Source organism: Eucyclogobius newberryi, unplaced genomic scaffold, assembly GCF_026437365.1.
Source record: "Eucyclogobius newberryi isolate DKJ021-1_F unplaced genomic scaffold, fEucNew1.0.hap1 SCAF_8, whole genome shotgun sequence".
NCBI lineage: Eukaryota > Metazoa > Chordata > Actinopteri > Gobiiformes > Gobiidae > Eucyclogobius > Eucyclogobius newberryi.
Window position 1 is genome coordinate 19,219,502 of NW_027316500.1, and position 17,840 is coordinate 19,237,341.

General features: G+C 43.9%; 3 protein-coding genes across 3 annotated transcripts in view; all 3 read right to left on the reverse strand.

Moving 5' to 3' along the window:
- Positions 1-1,102, reverse strand: part of LOC140351438 (dynein axonemal intermediate chain 2-like) — a 2,527-nt gene extending 1,425 nt beyond the window's left edge. The window contains exons 1-3 of the mRNA XM_072437276.1: positions 1,054-1,102; positions 781-995; positions 407-568 (exon numbers count right to left, since the gene is read on the reverse strand). Of these exons, the coding sequence (XP_072293377.1) occupies positions 407-568; positions 781-963 (345 nt within the window). The 5' untranslated portion in view covers positions 964-995; positions 1,054-1,102. The remainder of the gene's footprint in view (positions 1-406; positions 569-780; positions 996-1,053) is intronic.
- The window catches only part of LOC140351603 (dynein axonemal intermediate chain 2-like), a 10,483-nt gene extending 1,590 nt beyond the window's left edge, over positions 1-8,893 (reverse strand). The window contains exons 1-11 of the mRNA XM_072437496.1: positions 8,614-8,893; positions 7,576-7,737; positions 7,105-7,223; positions 6,834-6,976; positions 6,623-6,736; positions 6,411-6,550; positions 5,683-5,805; positions 5,370-5,593; positions 5,075-5,210; positions 4,849-4,995; positions 4,563-4,778 (exon numbers count right to left, since the gene is read on the reverse strand). Coding sequence (XP_072293597.1) covers positions 4,563-4,778; positions 4,849-4,995; positions 5,075-5,210; positions 5,370-5,593; positions 5,683-5,805; positions 6,411-6,550; positions 6,623-6,736; positions 6,834-6,976; positions 7,105-7,223; positions 7,576-7,737; positions 8,614-8,796 — 1,707 coding nt within the window. The 5' untranslated portion in view covers positions 8,797-8,893. The remainder of the gene's footprint in view (positions 1-4,562; positions 4,779-4,848; positions 4,996-5,074; positions 5,211-5,369; positions 5,594-5,682; positions 5,806-6,410; positions 6,551-6,622; positions 6,737-6,833; positions 6,977-7,104; positions 7,224-7,575; positions 7,738-8,613) is intronic.
- A 2,113-nt stretch (positions 8,894-11,006) lies between these two features.
- Positions 11,007-17,719, reverse strand: crls1 (cardiolipin synthase 1). The gene is made up of 7 exons (XM_072437321.1): positions 17,190-17,719; positions 14,572-14,709; positions 14,327-14,456; positions 13,876-13,961; positions 13,324-13,392; positions 11,473-11,564; positions 11,007-11,238 (listed from the first exon to the last, which is right to left on the reverse strand). The coding sequence occupies exons 1-7, from the start codon at positions 17,583-17,585 to the stop codon at positions 11,145-11,147; spliced, it is 1,005 nt and encodes a 334-aa protein (XP_072293422.1). The 5' UTR covers positions 17,586-17,719; the 3' UTR covers positions 11,007-11,144.
- Between the last annotated feature and the right edge of the window lie 121 nt (positions 17,720-17,840).

Here is a 17,840-nt window from a genome sequence, read left to right on the forward strand (position 1 = left end):
GAGGGTTGCCGGGCTGCTTACAACAGCCTGGGTGGCCCGGCCCGGCGGTTTCTCCCATGCATGCCACACAAACGTCTGATATTTCTGTGTCGTTTCATATTCTAAGTTGAATTGTGTTCTCTGTGTGTTAAGGAATAGCATTGGTGTATGTCTCATTCCCTCACACGCGCAGGCACAGAGCAGCTCGGAGCAGCGCCGTCTCTCACTCCCGCAAGAGTTTGGCGAGAAATTGCTTCACGCGCTCTCATCTTTTGACTTAATACCGCTTTTTACATTCAATTTTGCGTCGTCGGCGGTAATTTATATAAAAAAAAGTGATAAAAATGAATTCTATTTATATTGTAGAAATCAATAATCTAAGTGCGGCGGATCCGTAAACCAAGTAATAAAATAACTAAGGCCATACCTTGCCAAGCTGTGTGACGCTGTTCACAAAGCCCTCATCCTTCTCCACTTTCTTGCGGTAGCGCACGGTCTGTTCAATCTCGTTGGGGTCCACATCTTTGGGCCAGCCCCCCTCTGTGTGGTTCACCCCGGTGCTTTCTGTCTCAAAGCGCTCCGTGTTCACCTACACAGGAAACAGACCATTATAAACTGAGGGGACATCTAGACTAGTATGTACCTTAAGCATTTATACACTCCTGAGAAGAACTTTTCACTCTGACAAAGTTCTTTGGCAATAGAGAGGCCTGTGAAAATAGCTGCCCAAATAAAATAAAAATAGTACACTTTGTTTCATCATATCTACCGTCTAAATGTCTGGATTCTGCGTGGTTGTACCTGGTGCTCGGACATGTCGCAGCGGGTCTGGGTGGCCTGGTTCCGGGGCGTGCGGAGGATGAACTGCGCGCTCAGACCTGGGTCCGGCAGCAGGTCCAGAGTGAGCTCCGGACTGCGGTCAGAGAGGAGACACGGCCGGCCAAACTCACTGCGGAGGCGAGTGTAAACGTGGACAATCTCCATCCTGAGCAATCTCCTTCAAACACTCTCTCAAACTGTTGTTGTTGTTGTTATTGTTGTTGTTGTTTCATTTCTTTTATTTCTTTCCAAAACTGTTGTTGTGTTACTTTTAATGGCGGTTGGCAGCCAACTGAAAAGGTGCATTTGTTGTTGTTGTTGTTGTTTTATGGCGGTTGGTATCCAAGTGTTACATTACCGCCAGACTTTATTCCATAGACTTTATTCCAGCTCCAAAAGGTGCATTTACAGCCACCTACTGTTGTTGTTGTTTTATGGCGGTTGGGCCACCTACTGTAGTTGTACATCTTCAGTAGTTCTACGTCTTCAAAGTATGTATTTTACGCTATACCGTAAAAAACTGATAAAGTTGCTCACATGGAAGCACTTAAAAGTAAACACACTTCAAAGCAAATATTGAGCCAACTGTGTTGCGTCACATGATCACGTGGGTGATGGTGGATTTCCATGGTAACAGGCGGATTTTAACATTTCATCCCAAAACAGCGTGCCAAACGTCACGTGGTACGGTGAGAGCATGGATGTATTATATGGGTGAGAGCGATAGATGTCTCCGGTCACACGTCACTTACCAGAACGTTTCCCCCACCCTTTTGGGTGAAAACTAAGATGTACAACTACAGTAGGTGGCAGTAATGTAACACTTGGATACCAACCGCCATAAAACACCAAAGAAGAAGAAGTGTTAAAGGAATAATAGAGGATTTTTTAGCGCCAAATCTGAGTCTCATTTCCTCCTGGCATGGACAGCTGATATCAATCATCCCTTTCGTCCTACTGCACACCTGCAGCCTCGTTCTGGCTCGTTCACAGTGTGGCAGTATGGCCTGCGGGCAGACCATGCCACTTCCTATTGGCTAATCATTAGGGCCGTTGGCCAATAAAATGTTGTTCCGTTTTGTCATTCATCCTCTGACCTACGCACTTCCTGGGTCTGGGTGTTGCTCCACGTACCTCCGCTCTCCAGTGCCGTGGCCTGTCACCTGGCGCCGCTTTGTTAACGCTCCGATGTGATCTCTGCTGACTCGGGATTGTTGTGGTCTCGCTGTCATAGCCCCACAACGCGTGGTCCCGGGCAGCTAACGTGATGTAACCTAAACTCTCTGGAGCAGCGGTGTGCGCTGGAGCCGTTGCCTTGCCCTGCCCTCTGTTGATATGGATGTCTGTGCCCTGTGTTGTCCAGATCCACTGGACTCTTAAAAGACTATACATCCACGCATAAAGAACTGATACGAACTGTGTTGTTACCTAAGCCTGTGTTAAAGTATTTATTAAATTAATAGCCTGTTAAATAAATTACATGTGAAACTGGAATCTGCCTCTGTATAATCAAGAACGAATCTGTGTGTCCTTTTAGTTAGTTTTCCGGGTGTAAGCCCGGTGGCGTTGTTGGTTTTATTTTCTTTATTTTTATTTAATTTAAATTAGTTTAAAACATTTATAGTACCACCAGAATGCCACAACAGCATTGCAGCACGTTTCCCTGACGGCGCATGCGTGGTTGATATGTTGGTGTGTGAGTTCCTTCATTGTACAGTACAAAATGACGACAGAGAAAGACTGTTCGAGCTGGCTCAAAAGAGACGGAAATCTGCGGAGACGAGAGATGCGATGTGATCTGTCGCGCTGATAAACAAACGCATGTGTAGCAGCGGGGCTGTTCCGTGCTTCCGCACGGGTGTGAGTGTGCGCATGAGCACTTTTCAAAAAGGGACCAACAGTTGCTTGAGTTCTCAAATCGGCAAAAAATTCTCTATTATTCCTTTAACAGATTCTAAAGGATTTTTTTAAAATGTTACTCCAAAATACAACAAAATATTGATACTGACGACACAGCAGCCATGGATAGTGTCAAACAAATTACCTGGAGATTGAATTAGATAGTTGCAGATGTTAGTATACGACACCTCCAGCCACTCTGTGGCCCTCAGAGGCAACTGTTGTTGTGATTTTGGGCCTTACAAAAATAAATTGATTTGATTTGAGTTAATTATTCCAAAAGGATTCTGGTAGGATCCAGAACTGGAGGACAGCAGGGGAGGTCTGAACCTACTGGGAGCTGTGGGGAGCACCATCCCACCAGGACTGTGATTATAGGCTTATCAAGCCTTAAAATAAGCTTAAATGTAGTCCTGCTTCCTGTTAATAAAGTCCCATTTGCACAATTTCTACAGAACCTCAGACCTATGCTCCTCAGAACGCATCACTCTCCTCAGAACATTTCACCTCTCTTCATCGCCTTCTCAGAACATCTAACTCCTCTCCATCACTTCATCAGAACACATAATTCTCCCCAGAACACCTCACGCTCCACAGAACATTTTATTGATAAGATCGGTGCTCTACAAGTCCTTTCTACAGCCAGGACCCTCAAAAAGGTGGCGGCCCGTTCACAGGTGGAGGAAGGTTGTGTTGCAGAGTTTAATAGTTTTATGGAACATGCTCACATCAGTCCTACACTTGGTGGTGCACATCTTCAGAGCTCCTGAAATAGCTCAACCTCCCACTTGTCCTTATATAAGCTCCAGATCAGAGAGGGGCTAACACAAGGAGTGTGAGTACATGCGCCTGTGGGAGCATGCATGTGCTGGTGTGTGGGCCACATCTTGTGCATTTTTTTTGTGGTAGCTGGAAAAGCAGCCATTAGTGTATTTGAGTGAAGAACTGTATCATTATTAATATCATAGTCGTTTTCTTGCTGAACACGCTTAAAGGCGTAATGGACGATTTCTCCCTGATTTGAGAACTCAAGCGGAAGTGTGCATGCGCACTCCCCCCGTGCGGATGCAGAGAAAAACCTTGCGACCAAATGTGCGTTTGTTTATTAGTGCGACGGATCGCATCTCTCATCTCCCGTAGATTTCCCTCTTCTTCTGAGTCAGCTTGAACTTTCTTTCTCCATCTTAATTTTGTCCTGTACACCGAGGGAACTATATTATGATAGATCCATGCGCTTAGACACAGGGAAACGTGCTGCTCTCCTGAGGACGAGCCAGAACAAGGCAGCAGGTGAGCGTTAGGAGCGTTCTATGATTGATACGTGACAGGACTAATCGGTGGTCCATGCCACGAGGAAATAAAACTCAGACTTGGGCCAAAAAAACGTCCATTCAACCTTTAAGATGTGGCTTCATTGAGAGTGACCACCAGGGTGAGAGCTTGGCCCAGGGAAAGTGAGTTGTGAGAGATTTTTCCCAACAGGATCTTTATGGGTACAGATGGGGCCCTAGTTTGCATGTTCTCCTCATGTCTGCTTAAATAAGGGAAACAATGAAACTGTACAAGTCTTGGTAATTCTAAATGCATCTTTTTATTGTGATTGACACTGTCAAAAAAGTAAAATTATTTTTTACACTATGTACAAGTGCAGAGGGTAGCACACTATATATATATAAATATATATAATATTAAAAAAGGAACGTTTTCTTCATTGCGATGCTTCTCCTCCATTTACGTTCTTTACTTTCTCTTTGTCCTGAAAAACACAGCCTGACTTTATTGTTTGTCCAGATTTACAGTCTAACTTATATGACAGAGCCAAGTGGTTTAAGTGGTTGTCTTATATGTGTGAAATGCTTTGTTACCTGGTACGGGTCATCCCGGCGCCGCAGCTCTGCCTCCACCACACTGTAAAAGTCATCTTCTGCACGGGTCATGAGTTGATGCACATCGTGTGTGTCAGTGCCATCACCCATGTCCCGCCCAGCGTCGCTCTGCTCTGATCGGCTGCGCTCTTTCAAACGCTGCTCTCTCTGACGGGCCTCAAGGATTTTCTCCCGCTTGGCCTCGCGCTCAAACATCTACATGTGGCATTAAATGTTTTTCTTGTTAAACATAAGTAGACGCCACATTCATGCCTACAGTACTCACCGCAGCCAGTAGGCTCTTGTCGTTCTTCTGCAGAGAGGACAGACCCGAACAGAACTCCAGTAGTGTAGCAGAGCCCCCCTGAGAGCCACAGGCCACCAAACGGCCACTGTCCTGAACACGCAGGCAATAAAGGGGCTCATCAGACACCTGCAGAACAAGGAAATGGGAGTCATCTAATGTTGGAGAGAGGTGGGCGTGCGGTTGGTGAGTGGTGTGGGGTGCTCACCTTGAGACTCAGGGTGGGGTCATTCTGCTTGAACAGAACATCCCACACATCCAGCACACCATCCATTTTGGAAGTGTAGAACACAGAAGGCCGCACAGGGCTCCAGCAGGCATCTGTCAGGTATGACATCTGGTACCTGACCACAACATGCACATCTTCTACACTCGTTTGAAAAAAAGCTTGACAGCCCAACAGAAGCCATACCAGGCTCTACCTACACTACACAGTGCCTGTCACTTGGTGCAACAGAAGGAATATGAGACTTTCTTAGGAAAGATACACTGCTCCAGAGTACCTGGTCCACATGATGGCCGAGTCCCGGATGTCCTCAGACCAGATGCGAGCAGCCCAGTCTCCTGCTGTCAAGAAGTTTTTGGGGAAGAAGGGATTGCGATGAAGAGCATGCACAGGGCCATGGTGACCCTCATATGTGCACACAATCTTCTCTGCAGGGGTCTTTGCCTTTCTGTTACAGGACAGCACCACACCCTGCTCTGTCCCCACCATGAACTTAGTGGGCTGAGACCAGATAAAATAAGTACTGGGTCAGAAAATAGGACCAAAGCACAAACTAAGATGACTAAAGGCAGAATAAAGCTGAGACTCACCATAGTAGGTTCATACTCCAAACATATAGCACCTAAAGCCCGTTCCAGGTTTCCCTCTCGACTTGGGTCCAAGACTAAACGTTCAGTGGGCTCGCTCAGCTTTCGCACGTCCCACCAAAGTACCTGAATGCGCAGACTTCAATGTTAATTCTCTCAGATTTTGATAGATCACAAGGAGTACCGTTACAGTAAATTTAAGTGATATAATTTAATTTGAATTACATATATTACCTGCATACACTCAGAGAAACTATCTCATACTATAGCAAATTGAAAAACTTCAGCATAATCTCAGCTGTTCTGAACAAACACAAGCAAATAAATAAGCCTTTACGTTTTAAACAACACTATTTAAACACAATTCTATCTCAAATATTTATGCCATACTTGAAGTGTGGTCCCTGTGGACAAGTAGGCCGTAGCATCCTACAGAAAGATATGCCATGTTTATTAAAGCCTATTCTATATACCAGTAAGTACATTTAAAGAAAAATGGGTTGGGGACAGAATTTGAGCAACCATTATAGGCCAAACAATTTGTTAGCGATGGCGCACCAAAACAAGCATTGTGCTCTTTACTTTATCCAAAGCCTCTAAAAAAACTTGATATCATAGATCTAGCTGCACCTTTGGAAACACAGTATTACACTTATATAACATTATACTGACAGGAAACTATAATACACACAGGAATCTTAACTGAGCTGGGAGCACTGCATTGTCGGTACCTGTCCATCTGTGGAAGCAGAAAAGGCATCGTTCCCGGTTTTGGATTGAAGCCAGATGATCTTATAAACCGGGTCTCTGTGACCGTGCTCCACCGAGGACAGCTCCACGGGCTGGCTTCCACGCCGAGTGTCCCAATATGCTAAAAAAAACACCAGTGTCAAGTTTTCACTCTCAAAACACAGCACTAAAAAGTTACACTGACTGCACTGACCGATCTGTCCACTGTATGTGCCTCCGACCAGTGTATGAGGGTCTTTGGGATTGTACTCGATGCAGACAAGAGGAGAAACTGGCTTCAAAGTCATCTCGGGACGATTTGGGTTTTCTGTGATAAATGGTAGATTAAAAAAACAGTTTCAGATGTTTGTGGAAAAAAGTACTGATGAACTCATGTTTTGCATTGCCTGGAGTAGTTTACTGACCGATGTCCCAGATGTAGGAGTCCCCACACATGTTTGAGTGCGAGGCTTGGAAGTTCAGACAGGAGTAAGCGCCTGCCAACTTTTTGCCTCCATCAGGGTGCCATGACAGGCCTGTGACTGTGCGCTTCACCTCGTTTGGGTCTCTGTTGGTGTACAGTGGGTGGGTTTTGCATTTAGTCAACAAAAAAATAAACTTTTGTATTTCTGTTTTTATTATTTCTGTTTTTATAAATAATGTGTGACATGCGGGAATCAAGTTTGTGGCACAGACCTAAAAACATTGATGGTTTTGGCTGACGGTGGCTCTGCAAACTCTCCCTCGTCCTCCTCAGTGCAATACTCCTGGTAAATATCCAGAGCATTGTTCTGCTGGATACAGTGCACCATAGCCTACAATAAACACAGTTATTTAGCCACAAGACCACAAATTCAAAATTACAATTGTGATTGTGAAGCGGCTGACATTTGGTGTGTTTCATTTATTATTTTTGTTTGTTTCATTATTGCAGCAAGTAATTCTATTCTCTTTGTCTATCTTATCCCTGATTGTGTGAAGTATTCAAGTTTTTGTCCTTCCAATAACATTAACTTCAAAAAATTATATATCAGATGTTACGCCTAGACAATTTCTCGTACTTGTGTAGCAGTAGTGTCCCCAATGTATTTTTACTTGAATAAATGCATTTTGGCTACTCTACCCACACTGATGGCCCAACACATTATGGGACTTGTCTGATCTTACACTGCCCAGCTGTGTGACGCTGTTCACAAAGCCCTCATCCTTCTCCACTTTCTTGCGGTAGCGAATGGTCTGTTCCATCTCGTTGGGGTCCACATCTTTGGGCCAGCCTCCCTCTGTGTGGTTCACCCCGGTGCTTTCTGTCTCAAAGCGCTCCGTGTTCACCTACACAGGAAACAGACCATCACAACATTGAGTTAAAAATATTATTCAACGCAATGAATAATCAATGAATAATAATCTCTTATTGGGAGAAGAGTGGTGAGGCTGCGAAGCAATCGAGTAGTGATTGGTTTGTTGTCATTTATGCACCGCTACGTGCAAAAGAGCTCCACCATGTCAGCTTCACACAGAGGTGAGAAGGCCCAGGTCGGTGAAGCCCAAAGGAGGGGCCAAGGCAGGGCAATGGGAGGTACCAAAGGGAAATGGGGAAAGAGGATGAGGGGACATCTAGACTAGTATGTATCTTAAGTATTTATACACTCCTGAGAAGAAATTTTCTCTCTGACAGACAAAGTGTACTGAAGATTAAGTTCTTTGGCAATAGAGAACACCACCATCACTTTACTTGTAAGGCCTGTGAAACAGCAGCACAAATAAAATGTACACTTTGTTTCATCATATCTAAATTATCTGGATTCTACACAGTTGGCTCTTCAGCTCGACATATTGAACAGCTTGTTATGGGTTACGTCATAAATAATTATAATATGTATTTCCCTGGACTTGAATGAGTCTTTGTCATTTTGTGTTAATAAAACTCCCTTCAGTGACAAATGTTGAAAGGGCTTAAACCATTTGCTCATGACACATGTTTATTACGCCGATTATGCCGATGGTTTTTGGTGTTGTTTTATTTGTGCATTTTTGAGTAATTCTGCATAGGACCCACTTCCTCTTTAGCCTTTAAGTACTCAACATTTTTACATTTTGACAACGCTATTTTAATACATTTATGATAAACGTGTCGTGGCTGAAATAGGCTTCTTGGTGCTATAAAAAGAGTGGCTTGCTTGTCCATCCATTGACGCGTGGTTGTACCTGGTGCTCGGACATGTCGCAGCGGGTCTGGGTGGCCTGGTCCCGGGGCGTGCGGAGGATGAACTGCGCGCTCAGACCTGGGTCCGGCAGCAGGTCCAGAGTGAGCTCCGGACTGCGGTCAGAGAGGAGACACGGCCGGCCAAACTCACTGCGGAGGCGAGTGTAAACGTGGACAATCTCCATCCTGAGCAATCTCCTTCAAACACTCTCCCAAACTGAACCGACGCACAACCGCTGCTTTCAACCGCAACGTTTACTGTATCCTAGCAACGTACTCCAAACAAACTGTATTGCGGATGATGGCCGTTTTTCCAATTGATTGAATTGTAATTTTATAAGGAATATCGAAGCCGAATGTTACGAACAATTATATTACATTGCGTTCCAAAGTATTATGCAAATAATATAATAAATACAATGAGTCAGTATAAATCATAATCATATTTTTTAATTTGTCAACCTTTAGAATACAATTCGATTCTTATTGAACAACCATCAATGTTTTAGATTTTTTTTATAGAAACTTAAAATGTACCGTTACAAATGCTTATGCACAACCGTTTCAAACCATTCAGAACTGAAAATGGTAATTTGTTAAATTAGAAGCATTATTTACTGGTTTCAAAAGCCATATCAAAACATCTTAAAAGAACAATTAACATTAAAAAATATAAAAGAATGTTGCCCATAGGCTTTATTATGGGGAAAAGAAAATTAGGGGAAAGAAAGAGAGGACATGCAACAAATTGTTAGTGGGATTTCGAACGCACAATACTGCAGCCAGTTGCACTTGGGCCTGGTATAAGTGTGCTGTGCCTTTACCATTCGACCACTGGGCAGAACACACGATGCATTTGAACTTGGTGCCCCTTATTTGATAGGAGCTGTTCATAATTAACTTTATGCTTAACTGAGGGCTTAAGAACTGTTGATTATGATTAAAGAACTGTTCATATTTCCCTCCACTTTGACCAAGGCTTCAGTGCCAGCTGAAGGTAAACAGCCCAAAGCATGTTTCCACCAACACCACCAGCTTCACTGTGGGTTTGGTGTATTTTTGGTGATGTACAGTCTTGTTTTTGCACCGTACATACCAATATATACAATATAATATAATATACACCTAGATAGTTGGAACATAGGCTTGTTAAAACTGACTGGCTATGCTAATAAACATTAGCCTACTTGCACACAATCCGTAAACTAGCATTAGCCAGGTGCTAACAATCAGAAATAAACAGCTCAGTGAATTCTGTAAATCTACTGGTCGCTCCTGATGACCGTAATACATTTCTGGTGACAAATCCGGCATTTGAGGATGTTATAGAAAAGAAACCCCACCTTTTTGCACCGTCCCCTGCAGCGAGCAGCTTTCATCTTTAAGATGGCAGTAGCAACGAGTGTGTCACATCACTTCAGACCCATGAATTAAAAGAAACAAAACAATAATAAAAAATATTTCTATTTATTCTTAAAGTTATGGCACAGAAAGATTTAAGCTTGAGCAAATGAGGAGCAGCAGGAATAAGGCCATGTTTTATCAGATAAGGATTCCATTCATCCAGCCATCCATTTACTTGTCCTTTTGGGCATTACCCAAAGGTTATGACCATATGTGAGCGTAGGAAAGTAGATTGACCGGTAATTCAAGAGCTTTACCTTTTGACTCCTGCACCGGTCATACTGTGACCGGACAGCCCCAAGCAAAGGGCCCCGGACCCCATACTCCCGGAGCACCCTCTAAAAGGACAACACGAGTGACATGGTCGAAAACCTTCTCCAGATCCACAAAACACATGTGGACCGGTTGGGAGAACTCTCATGAACCCTCAAGCACCCGGTGGTATAGAGCATAGATCTGGTCCAGTGTCTCTTCTCCAGAACTCTGGAATAGACCTTACCGGGGAGGCTGCGGAGTGTGAGCCCTTTGTAGTTGGAACACACCCCCCGGTCCCCCTTCTTGAACAGGAGGGACCACCACCCCGGTCTGCTAGTTCAGAGGCACTGTCCGACCGCCACACGATGTTGCAGAGACGTCCTACAACATCCAGATACATACGGTACTCAGAACGACTCTCATTCACTCCTACAGCCCTGCCACAGAGGAGATTGCTAACAATCTAAGTGAGCTCAGCGTGGGGGACGAGTCCTCAGTCTCTTCCTCTTCAACAACATCCCCATTCCAGGTCTCCACCCGCACCATTAACAGTGTTCACTCCTCTCCAGGCCCATGTGTAGAACAACGGAGTCCCCGGTCGGTGCACTGTCCAGTACCCCTCCCAGGGACTCCAAGAAGGCCGGATACTCTGCACTGCTGTTCAGCCCGTAGGCCGCCACGTAGGGAGGGACACAACCTCTCGTTCACTAGGGTGAACAAATAAGGATTCTGAAAGTGATCTCTAAATTTTATTTTTAAGTATTTTTCTATTACAAAATGTATCATCCTGAGAGCATAATTATGATGACGTGAATTATGGCCAACGAAGGTGCTCTGTAGGCATGGTCGTCATGGTGATTCCCAGGTTCAGTTGTCATGGTGGCCGAGTGTTGAGTAATTTCACCGTCTTGCGGCCGTAGTGCCAGTAGCTGTACCCTGAAGCTGTTGTAGTGACTGCTGTGACAAACCTATGACACACAAGAAGATGGACAGCGTAAAAAGTACATTCAAGTACCACATGGAGTTATCATACATGCACATGTCATCAGCTTGTCTAACATACTTCACTTCACTACCCAACTACGTAGGCATCATCTTTTTATTAAAAAAAAGTGGACAGAATTAATTTTCCAAATATAATGCATGTAGGTATCCTGACTGTATCCTTGTTTTGAGAGTGCCTGTTTGTCTAGAGGACTCACCACAGACACTGTAGCACAGCGCTGTCTGTGTACTGGAGGACTGGAGCAGCTAAAGACGCAGCCACAAGAAACAGCTGGATGGCCGTGTTCATCTGAAAAGCACAAAAGAAGGTCATCAAAGGAGGAACTTAAACATAATTTTGCCTCCATAAAAACATGGAACTGACTGTCACATATTTGAAAATATTTTTTAAAAAGTGTTGGTATAATTGGAATAGTAAACATAATTAAATTTAGGATTTAATACAAGTCCAACCTAGTTTTCCCTAGTTTGACAATGGCGTTTATAATTTTACTTTCTGGTTGAACGTGAAGGCAAAAGATATCATAGATGGCTCTCTCGTTCTCTACACCAGCAGTACTCGGTGACGGAACAGGACATGACAGGACACATGAGCTTTTTGAGATTTTTACAGGTCTACTAAAAATCATATTACAATAACTTTTATACATATCTTACATTTGCATGTTACCAAATAGCTGTTTTTTGGCAACCAGTTTCAACATATTACGGTACAGCAGTGTATCGGTTGCCCTCAAGAGGCCATAAATCCGTACTACACTTAAGTCTTAGACTAATGATCATGGGCAGAGCCAGGCCCTGGCTTTGGGGCTCTTATATTTTTTTAAAAACGCATCATGACGTCCTTTTCATATTTAAATGTTTTAAAAGTGAAACGTGTCATTTGTGCAGAGCGGAGGGTCACTCTCCTCCATCTCTGATTGGGTGCTTGTTCTCTTTACTTGTTCCATTGGTTATTTGTGTTGAACTGATGTATGATTGGCTGCATGTAGAAAGTGGGCGGGAGCGTAGAAAGTGCGTGGTGTTTACAGCAGACAGCACATCATGTGATCTGACCATGGAGCTGACAAAAAGGCCTTTTCAACATAATTTAACTGATGTTTTGCAAAAAGTGAAGGGCATAAATAAGAGCAGATCAACTGGAAAAAAGAGACATTCAGAATATGTGCTGCAAAACAAAGTTTATAGTTTAACAACAGCACATGATCGTTCAAAGGATGAATTTGTTGTGGTTGTCAGTGTAGCAGTGGCTTGGAGGAGAGGTTTTATTCATCTACAAAGCTAAAGCTAAAGCAGAGAAACTACAGGACAAACAGCTCACTGAGGCAGGTGTCTGCTAAAGGTAAGACTGACTTTTACTTCCTACAATAATTAGAGTAGTTCCAAACAAATTGTTCAACTAGCTCAATCAGCAGAGCATGAGACATTGGATGATAGTGTTGAGAGTTCGAGCCCTGACAGGGGTAATGTCTTTCATATTTGTTTTGTCACTGATTGTTTTAAATCAGAACACCAAGATGTACAATTTCTTGAGGAGCTGTCTTTGCCTTTGGAGGGTTACTGTCTGTAACTGCACTAAAACCACATCATATTGGCCCGAATAAACCCCCTTTCTTTTAGGGCTAAGCCCCGGATGTCTAGAATGTCTGGCTCCGCCTCTGCTAATGATTACCAATTATGCCCAACAGTAATTTAAGATGACTTAAAAACACTTAATTAAAAAGTAATCAGATTACTGTTTATTATGAATTACTTTCAGTTCAGGAACTATTACAAACAAATTACGGTAAAAGGAATTAAAAATCCTGAATGACATCAACTTCTGGTCATTAATCTGAATTTATATGCTTAGAAACAAGCAACATTGTTTGAAATTAAATATTTCCCACAATTGCTCCCAATATTTTTACGGGAGCTCAGCCAAAGCAAGTTTCTTCATGCCGAACTGCTTGACATACATAATGGTCGATTAAATATGTTTCTAAGACAATTTATTGTCCCCATTTAATAATATAAATTTTAAATTGAAATGTAATATTCATTCTTACTTTACTGAAGAGTGTAGGCTTGAGCTGCGCTGTTGTGTAGCAAGGATTAAAGAATTTACTCAAGGTCACCTGAGGATGAATAACAAACAAAAATATCAGAGTAGAGTTTGTAATAGGATGATTCACAAAATGTACTGATCTCTTTTGTGTACAGCTTTGGGCTAAAACATTTCAACAGTTTATCGACTGCCTATTAAAACATTTACTATTACAATCAAAAACAAATACAATCAGTAATTACTGTGCTGTTTAGAAGAAGAGATTGGTTATCCCTGTCAATTAGATAAGCTTATTCAGTGTGAAATTAAATTGGAATTTTATATTTCAGCAGCACTCCAGAGGCCTTTAAGGGCCCAGTTTGGCCCGAGGGCCTCACTTTGGGCACCAGTGGTTGAAAGTAGTAAACAAAACCAGAAAAATGACATTGATTTCTTGTATTTTAACCTCTTAATTGAATGTATATGTTACTTAAAATGCCTCATTGGGTTGCAAGCCGCTTGTTTGTAGCAATAGCAAGAGGGCTGTTATTTGTGCTACTTGTTTGGTACTCACTGGTGGCGGCACAGTCTTGTAGCGAACCCAAAAGACTGCAGCGATGAGCCCGATGTCTCTGGCGATGACCAGAGCTGTGAGTAGAACTGACAGAACAGAGGCATTAGAAACATGAGTCACTACTACTACTGACCTGCACCTGGACTGAACACACGTGAATGCTTCATACTTCACTCAGCTACATGGATGCATGTGCCACTACCACCATCTCTCTGTAGCAATAATTAAGGCATTAAGCTCATTTATTAAGGATGTTTTAAATCAGTTCTTTCCTGTTTTCTTGCTAATCATCTGATCGTTTGAAAGGTTAACAAAATATGCTGGGATGTCAAGTCATCTGTGCTGCACCCTATCCCACTGAATAAACATAAAGAGAGGTTTTAGAGTTGAATCATGTTATCATAAAACAAGCAAGAGTGAGATTGCCCTGCAGGAAACACTGAGCTCTTACCTGGGATAAGTTCAGCGTAGGTGAGACTGACATATAAAACACTGATGAGAATCTTATCAGCCAATGGGTCCAGGGCACTTCCCAGAGCCGACTTCTGACTGGGCCACGTCCTGGCGATGTAACCGTCTAGCTGAGAGACACACAGGTCATAATTCACTTTAGTACACACGGATCATACACAGCCTGAATAGGTTGTAGAAGTTATATCAAATAATAAACAAGGGAATATGCAAGTGGAGAGTTACCACGTCAGTGGCTCCTGCAAGTGTGAACAGAGCCAGGCTGAGGTGGAAGTGCTGTGTCATGATGAGGTGACCCAGCACAGGGGCCAGAAGAATCCGGCACACGCACAGCAGATTTGGGATGGTCCAGGGGTTCTCATACTGTAATGACAGAGCAGTAGAGGATCAGAAAAGAAAGTAACGACTGTAACTATTGTTCAATGAATCCTGGATGATCGCCGGAGGCGGTGCATAAAGCACTGGATGATCATCCTTGTGCATACACAGGTCGAGAATAAGTAACAACAAAGTCACCTTTGACCTCCCGGTGGCTCACATGAATCTATATTATCACGTGACACCAGCAGCTCAGTCCTAGAAACCTTCTTGCAAAGCACAAGAATTCCGAGGGAATGCTCTGATGGCCAACAGTCGTAACTTTCGTTCTATTTCATCCTTGCTGACCGCATGAATGACGAATATGGAATATGGATGACGAATACCAGCAGGGTCCCGAGGAATAGACAAAACCATACCTCAATTGGATGTAGAAGAGTGTCGCCAGAGAACCCCTTCCAGCGGTTGTGGGAAAACCACATTCACAGAGCCCACGAAGTTGCGAGCCCCCTTGTGGAATGACACCTCACACCGGGAGGCGTGGTCGCCCCTGTAGAGCATAGGCTTCTGTGATTACACCAACAATCCAGTGCGTTAGACGTTGTTTGGACAGAGTCTGGCCTTTGCACAAGCCGGGAAGACAAACGAACAGGCTCTAAGGTTTGCATCTCGAAAGTGCGGACAGGACACTGATGTTCAGAAGCAGATCCAACAAAAAGGGGCTAGTTGTAGCGACAGGGTGCGCACAGCTGACAAAACCACCTTTGGAACGAAATCCATATTTGGCCAAGAGCTATAGTGGTGCCAATGAAAACAGGAGTCTGCCACAGACAAAGCATGGAGCGCACTCCCCTGCTTCGCCGAGGCCATCGCCAGAAGAAATGCAGTTTTCATTGAAAGCCATTTAAGGTCAATCTGCGAAAGAGGCTCAAATGGAGGGGACTGCAACATAATCCCAGAATCTGACCCCCCAGTTGAGAGAAGAGAAGCCATGTCCTCCCCAGCTAAAACGAGGCAACTGGGAAGAGACTGTGGCCGACCTAAAAGGACCCTGAGTCACAGGAGAGTCACAGGAAATGGGGGAAATGCAAAAAGCAGCGTCCCGGGCCAGACGTGAGCCAGCGCATCTGGACCCAGGGGCCTGACACCGTCCGCCAGCGAAAACCACAGAGGGCAGTGTGTCACATCGCGGAAGGCAAAAAGATATTCAACACTCAAAACGCAGGTTTGGCCCCACAAAAACGCTCAAAATGTGCCGCAAAAACACTGGACGCCCAAAATACATAGACTATGAATGTAAACTGGACGTTTTGACCCAGTGGTGTGAACGCCAGACTTGTTTCTTTGAAGTAGTATTTTAATGATGGCACTAGGTAAAATATGGGATGAAGTTGGGTTTAGGGATGGTTTATTTTCAAATCGGATGACGGGCCATTTTGACTTATCATGTTAGGGGTATGTAGCGAGACCCCTGAAACCCATCGATCGAAATTGTGCTTCAACTGTAAATCACCACCTAAGTCACGCCCACGTGACCTTCCCATGATGATTCACAGCAATATATAAGTAGGAGCAAGTTTTGAAAATTGACTTCATGGATATGCTGAAAATATACATAATATAAATGAGATCATTTGTTACCCTATTTTTTTAATGAACCATAAACTACAGAAGATTTGTGATCTAATGTAACAAACCTCATGCAAATTGAATTAGGCGAAGTATGTTTTTTTAACGGCCACAATATTGCTCGTCTAGTCGAGGCATCTGCTCCCGGAGGTCCAAGTCGGCCGTTGGGTCAAAACAATTTGCATGGCCTCATTCAAAATGCATGAAATTATACAGGCTGTGAAAACACACTTATCAACATTATAAACATTAGATGAAACCCCTTCAATTACTTTTCCAGAAAATACCATTATGTGGTTAGATGCACGAATCCAGTGACACTGACTGGCTCCGTGGTGGTTGTATACACACAGGTGACACAGCTCCACAGCAGCAGTACTGACGACTGCACAGCAGCAGTACTGACAATTGCACAGCAGCAGTACTGACAACTGCACAGCAGCAGAACTGACCACTGCACAGCAGCAGAACTGACTCGCAGCTTTTTGGCTGAAATGTGTGGACACTTGTGCTTCATTTTCACAATCTTAAAACCTGAATATCTTCCTTATTTTTTGGGATAATAGACTTATTCCAAACGTATTAAACTCTGGTTACCATGACCTTTCAGATGGTGTAAATCTTTTGTAAATGTGACCCTTTTTCCTGATGTACCTAACACCGGCTGTACAACAACACTCACACATACAACCTGCGTGCGAGGGTGAAAAGGGACCGAGTTGCGGTGTCTCGTGATGATATGGACTTATGTGAGCCACCGGGAGGTCAAAGGTGACTTTGTTGTTTTAATTCTCGACCTGTGTATGCACAAGGATGATCATCCGGTGCTTTATGCACTACCTCAGGTGGTCAGTTTGAAAGATCAAGGTCATCCTGGGACTAATCCTGTGACTCACCAGCTGTTTGAACTTGAAAAGTCCCTGTCCAGAGACCGGACTGTCTTCACTGCGGTCCTCATTTGGACCCTTCGTAAACTCCTGTCTTTTACTGTAGCAAAGTACTCGCGCTACAGGTGTAGGCCAGTCGTTAATCCATGTCTTAGGACGTCTCCCGGATAAAAATACAGTCCCAAACGTACATCCCGTGTGTGTGAAGAACCGGGGCGTGAAAGTTGAGCTCGGGACACGGCTCTGGGTGAACCTAAAGCAGTCCGTGACAGGTGTGCGTGTAGACCGACATGAAGGTGCCTCAAGTGCGCACACACTCCTGCTCCGAGCCGACACCGTGCAGCACACAGAGGCTGCCTGTGAGCAGCGAGGCGTAAACAGCCTCAGCACACACGCAGTCAGCATGGTTCTATAAACTCTTGTTAAGGAAAGACTTCCTGAGCGCTGTCTTGACCCATAATAATCTGAAGACTCTGAAAGATAGTCAGAGTCGGCGAACCTGCAGCTCAAGCCAGCAAGCTGCCATGTTGCCGTAATCCGACAAAATGTGCGCGCGGTGTCGTAAAACTGCTCAGCGGTAAATCTGCACGAGCGCTGATAGGCCAGTACCACTGACGTCACAACTCGTCACTGCTCAATGAAGATCAAATTACAACCAGA

Bases quoted from the DNA above. Each gene is read 5' to 3' on its own strand.
- crls1 (XM_072437321.1), bottom strand. From the start codon at position 17,585: ATGCTGACTGCGTGTGTGCTGAGGCTGTTTACGCCTCGCTGCTCACAG. The intron at 14,710-17,189 runs GTGAGTCACAGG...CTGTCATTACAG, and splicing joins TTTTCAAGTTCAAACAGCTG to TATGAGAACCCCTGGACCAT. The intron at 11,239-11,472 runs GTGAGTCCTCTA...TGTGTGTCATAG, and splicing joins GCTGTGCTACAGTGTCTGTG to GTTTGTCACAGCAGTCACTA.